We start from the raw sequence: 5,785 nt of genomic DNA on the forward strand, positions 1-5,785 counted from the left end.
AGCTCGGTCGGAGGCGATTCTTGGAGAGATTTTCAAGGGAGTGATTGGGGTTAGTGATTCTTACTTAGTTTTGGTTAAATTCAATGTTTATATCTTTGATTTAGTCATTTAATTAGTGATTTGGGTTGAAAATTGGAAAAACAAATGGAGGAAAGTCCTTAAGCCGAATTTTGGGGATTTCAACGAGATTTAGATATCGTATTTGTGTAATTCTTGCATGTTTGGACTCAATATCAAACGATTTTATAATTTTGGTCGGGTTCTGAGACGTGGGCCCGGGTCGACGTTTTGGAGCAATTTTTTCAATTCTTGCAAAAATCGTTATTTCATTACTTAAACTAGCTTCCTATAGTTATATTTATAGTATGAAATTGTTTTGGCTCTATTCGAGCCGTTCGGAATTGGAAAATCGATGGAATGCCTTCTAATTGAATGATTGAGCGTGGTTTGAGGTTAATGACTAGTCTAACCTTGTGTGGGGGAAATTTTCCTCAGGATTTGGTATTTTAGTGATAATTTGTGATATGTGAAGGCCGCGTACGCAAGGTGACGAGTGCGTACACGGGCTAAATATTGACATTCCGGTTTATGCTAGGTAGTTTTCTTTTTCATGCCTTAATTGAGTTACTTTAGCACGTTATAGTCATCATATTTAGCCTAATTTCATATGTCTACTTGTCTTATCTCCTATTTGCAACTTTTATCACATATTTAGTTGAATTACTTGCTTTTCTTAATTTCCTTATTCATTACTTAGCTGTGGGAATTCTTTACTTGAAATTGCTATCCTTGGAATATCACTTATTCAGTTGTTGTGTTTTGGCTTTCGTGTTATTGTTAAGGTGATTGTTTGGTTGTTTGCACGAGGTTTTTGTCATGCTGTTGTTATTGTTGCACGAGGTTTCTGCTATGCGGTTGTTATTTTTTGCATGAGGTTTCTGCCATACGGTTGTTATTGTTGCACGAGGTTTCTACCGTGTTGTTGTGATATTGATACGCATGCGGTGGTAAAAGGTCTGGGTGTTGAAAGGCATGCGGTGAGATAAGATGGGCTTGATACGCGTGGCTAGTAAGGGCACTACTAGAAGCCATGCAGTGTGATAAGTTGGGCTAAAATGCGGCATGCTATTTCGGGAAAATGATTTTCAAAAACCAAATACAAAGGCTCCCGCGGTGATATACGGAAAGACTATGATTTGTTTTTACGATTTGGGACTACGAGGAGGTACCTCGGGAGTGTTTCTGCTGATATTCTTTATTTGATGTATTGTTTGGTTCTTGTTTTCCTTAACATATAAAATTCATGTTTTCCTTTCGTGTTGTATTAGCTTTCCTTGATCCCGTGTTGTTATTTCCAGTAAATTCCTTATTGTTCACTTCCCTATCATTTTCATTATATAATATTATCTCTGTCTTGTTTCTTATTATCTCCAGTAGGGCCTTGACCCGACCTCGTCACTATTCTACCGAGGTTAGGCTTGGCCCTTACTAGGTACCGTTGTGGTGTACTCATCTATACTTCGGCACATATTTTGTGCAGATCCAGGTACATCCTATCAGCCTCAGTGTTAGAGCGATGTGTGGCTTGCTTATTGGAGATTTTAAGGTACACATGCCCGCGCTCGCAGGCCTCGAGTCCCCTTCTGTCCCGTTCTTTTCTTATTTCTTTACATTTTGATAGACATTGATGTATAGGATTGTTCGGTACTGTATCTAGAGCTTGTGACTTATATCTCACCAAGTTTTGGGATTGTACGTATCGAGTTTTGGTAGATTCTATTTATGAAAATATTAGGATGTTCAAGTTTTAATCTCTTATTTAATGTTTTAGCATATTGTTAGGCTTACCTAGTCTTAGAAACTAGGTGCCGTCACGATATCTTATGGAGGGAATTTGGGGTCGTGACAATTTGATTCACCTGTTTTATCATTATAAGAGATCGAACCTGGCTTGGATTCTTAAGTCTAATTAGTGATCTTTTATGCAGGCTGGAGTGACAGGAAGTAGTCAAAAATAGTACATGGATAGTGGCTAGTTGAAGCATATGGCTGGAAGAATGGATAATTTCCTCTTACTTAAGGTCTTCCAAGGTGGGAGTGTTGCTTTTGGAAATGGCAGGAAGGGCTATATTCTTGGTGTTGGCAAAATTGGCAAAACATTGTCCCGTGCAATTGAAAATATGTACTATATGATTGGATTGAAATATAGTCTATTGAGTGCGTCTCAAAGCTGTGACAAGGGAAATGAAGTGAAGTTATTTTCCAAATCTTGCATTGTCACCAATCTCGAATCTGGTGAAGTGGCGTTGATAGCCAAAAGGTTCAATAACATCTATGTTGTAGACTTTGACTCACTAAATGGTGGTTATTTAACATGCCTAAGTGCCATTGATGATGATGCTAAGTTATGACACACAGTACTGGCATGCAAGCGTTTCCTTGCTGAACAAGTTGATTAAGAAGGACCTGATTTGTGGGCTGCCCAAGTCGAAGTTCAAGGATCACAAGGTGTGTGATGCATGTGCAAAAGAAAAGTAGGACATGTCCTCTTTTAAACCAAAGAAAGAAGTGAGCACCTCAAGGCCACATGATCTTCTTCATATGAATCTTTGAAGACCTAGAAGGATTCTATGTGGAGGAGGAAAGAAGTACATCATTGTGATTGTGGACGACTATTTGAGATTGATCACCTAGACACTGTTTCTGAGGACCAAGGATAAAATATTTCTAGTTTTTGTTGCACCTGTGAAGCAGATTCAAGTGAAATCAGGAAATCGCATTGTGAGTATTAGATCCAATCATGGTACTGAATTTGACAATGCCAAGTTTGATGAATTTTGTGCTGAAAATGGTATAAGTCATAATTTTTCTACTCCTCCGCCTTAACAAAATGGTGTTGTGGAGAGGAAAACAGGTTTCCTGAAGATATGGCTAGAACAATCTTGATCGACAGTGGTATGCCTAAAGGTTTTTGGGTCGAAGTAGTCAACACTACCTGCTACTTGATTAACAGGTGCATGATCAGGTCCCTGCTTGAGAAGGCTCCTTATGAACTGCTCAGTGTGAGGAAACCCAAGCTGATTACCTGAGATCCTTTGGATGCAAATGTTTAGTTCTCAACAATGGTAAGGAGGCTTTGGGAAAATTTGATGCAAAAAGTGATGAAAGAATTATTCTTGGTTACTTCTCTCAAAGCAAGTCATACAAAGTCTATAACAAAAGAAACTAATGTAGAAGAAAGTATGCATGTAATCTTTGATGAATCCCATGAATCAAGTGGGAAAGGGTCACATAACAAAGAAGATGAAGATGGAGAACTTTCAAAAGTTCCTGGTGAAGCAGTAGATATTTCCAATGGAAAGACTGATTTGATGAGTCAATTCAACCAAAACTATGAAAAAGATGCAGCAGAATCTCAAGAAGGCAGAGAAGAACCTGGTCCCTCTATTACCTCACTGAAGCCGAGTATAGGGTTGCTGATGTTGTATCTGGTACTCCTGATGCAGGATAAAGGAGTGGAAATCATACATATATTTGATGTCAATAATGGTTCAAGTATAGAGGAACTTGGTCCTTCGAATCTTTAAGTTCAAGTATCCAACTGGAAGCACAAGAGTCCACATCCCCTTCAAAATGTGATCACACCTTTAGATTCTGGTATTCAAACTAAATCTAAGGCAAGAAACATGTTTGCCTTCTCAGTCATCTTGTCTCAAATCGATCTTAAGAATATCAAGAAAGCATTGAAAGATGCTGACTGGATAACTACTATGCAAAAAGAACTCCATCAGTTCGAGAGAAACGAAGTGTGGAACCTGGTTCCTCAACCATCAGGCAGAATTAGGATTGAATCCAGGTGGGTGTTCAGGAACAAGCTTGATGAATTGGAAACACAACAAGAAATAACACAAGGCTGGTGGTCCGGGAATATAACCAAGAAGAATGGTTATAGCTTTTCATCTCATATGGAATTAAAATTATTCCAAATGGATGTTAAAAGCGTCTTTCTAAATGTACCTTTGAAGGAGGAAGTATTTGTCAAGTATCCTCATGGCTTGGAAAGTCATGAGCAACCTGAGCATGTTTTCATGATTGACAAGGATCAATATTGTTTGAAGCAAGCCCCTTGAGCATGGTATGAAAGATTGTCAAAATTCCTTCTTGAGAATGGTTTTACTAGAGGAAAAATTGACAATACTTTATTTCTGATGAAAAGAGGGAGAAATATGTTGATTGTACAAGTCTATATTGATGATGTTGTTTTTGGTGCAATAAATAATTCTCTTTGTGGGGAGTTTGCAAAGCTCATGGGAAGTAAATTCAAGATAAGTATGGTGGGTGAGATAAATTTCTTCCTTTGGTTGCAAGTGAAGCAATCCTCAAAAGGCACCATGATTAGTCAACAAAAGTACATCAAGAAGTTGCTGAAACGATTTGAGATGGAAAATTCAAAAATCAATGATACTCCCATTGTCACTTCTACTCGATTAGACATGGACGGACTTGATTCTCCTGTCAATGAAACTATGTATAGGGGTATCATTGGATCTCTTTTGTACTCTACTTCTACTAGACATGATATTGTCTTTAGTGTTGGATTGTGTGCTACGTTTTAATCAAGCCCAAAAGAATCTCATTTAAAGGTTCTATGTAAAAGAATTCTGAGATATCTTAAGGGAACGCATTACCTGGTCCTCTTCTGTCCCTAAGGAGATAATTTTGACATGATTCAATATGTTGACATTTATTATGCTACATACTTGGTAGATAAGAAGAGTACATCTGGAATGACACATTTTCTGGGGTCATGTTTGATCTAATGGGGTCCAAAAAAATAAAACTTTGTGGCACTACTAAAGTTGAGTATGTGGCTGATGTCTCTTGTTGTGCACGACTGCATTGGATCAAGCAACAACTTGAGAATTTTGGTGTATTTACGGATTGTGTGCCTTTATTGTGTGATAACACAAGAACTCTCAACATGGAAAGGAACCCGGTGCAGCACAAAAGGACAAAGCACGTTGATGTAAGTCATCACTTCTTGAAGGACAATGTTGAAAATGGTCTAATTTGTATGACAGTCTGCAAAACAGAGGACTAGGTAGCAGATATCTTCACCAAGGTGCTAATCAGGGAACACTTTGAAAGAATTCGTCTAGAGTTGGGCTTGATCAAGCTTAACTAAGGACCAGGTCCCTCAATGAATGGCTATGTCAAGAAGGGAAGGTACAATATTAAAAAGTGTTTTTTTGGAGATATCTAACTCAAATCTATACTGCTACACGTATACACACATGGCAGACTCAAGACAAAACATGTGAGAATGACAGTGCACATCTAGAAGATTTTGCTCACATTTTCATAAACTTTCAAGGAACCCTGTTCTTGTGACATAGGTTAGTAATTACCTCAATACTTATATGATTTTTAAACTGATGAAGTGCCAAGTCATTAATTTATTCCTACCTCTCTTCTAATTTATTTTAAGTCCAAACGTTTCATCTTTTTTGAATCGACCTGTTTCCCCATTTTCCTCTCACACCCATTAGTAACTGGTCCTTTTTCCTCTTTTATAAACCTAACCCATTATCTCATTCCTCTCTTACAATCAGAAACCTTCTCTCTCTCTCTCTCTCTCTCTCTCTCTCTCTCTCTCTCTCTCTCTCTCTCTCTCTCTCTCGTCAAACTCTCTTCCCTTCGTATCTTCTAGCAAAATTCGACCATGACCCAATAAGAATCCAAATCTCATAAGATGTCGGAAGAAATGACAACTTTGTCGCCTTTT

The 5,785-nt window shown here is 38.1% G+C and overlaps 1 protein-coding gene across 1 annotated transcript; it reads left to right on the plus strand.

Moving 5' to 3' along the window:
* The first annotated feature begins 4,226 nt into the window (after window positions 1–4,226).
* LOC138896099 (uncharacterized mitochondrial protein AtMg00810-like) lies at window positions 4,227–4,616 on the plus strand. The gene has a single exon (XM_070180879.1). It carries the CDS (start codon window positions 4,227–4,229, stop codon window positions 4,614–4,616), a length of 390 nt encoding a protein of 129 aa, XP_070036980.1.
* Window positions 4,617–5,785: the final 1,169 nt, after the last annotated feature.

Source organism: Nicotiana tomentosiformis, chromosome 7, assembly GCF_000390325.3.
Source record: "Nicotiana tomentosiformis chromosome 7, ASM39032v3, whole genome shotgun sequence".
Taxonomy (NCBI): Eukaryota; Viridiplantae; Streptophyta; class Magnoliopsida; order Solanales; family Solanaceae; genus Nicotiana; species Nicotiana tomentosiformis.

Coding starts and splice junctions, on each gene's coding strand:
- LOC138896099 (XM_070180879.1), top strand. CDS start 4,227: ATGTTGATTGTACAAGTCTATATTGATGATGTTGTTTTTGGTGCAATA.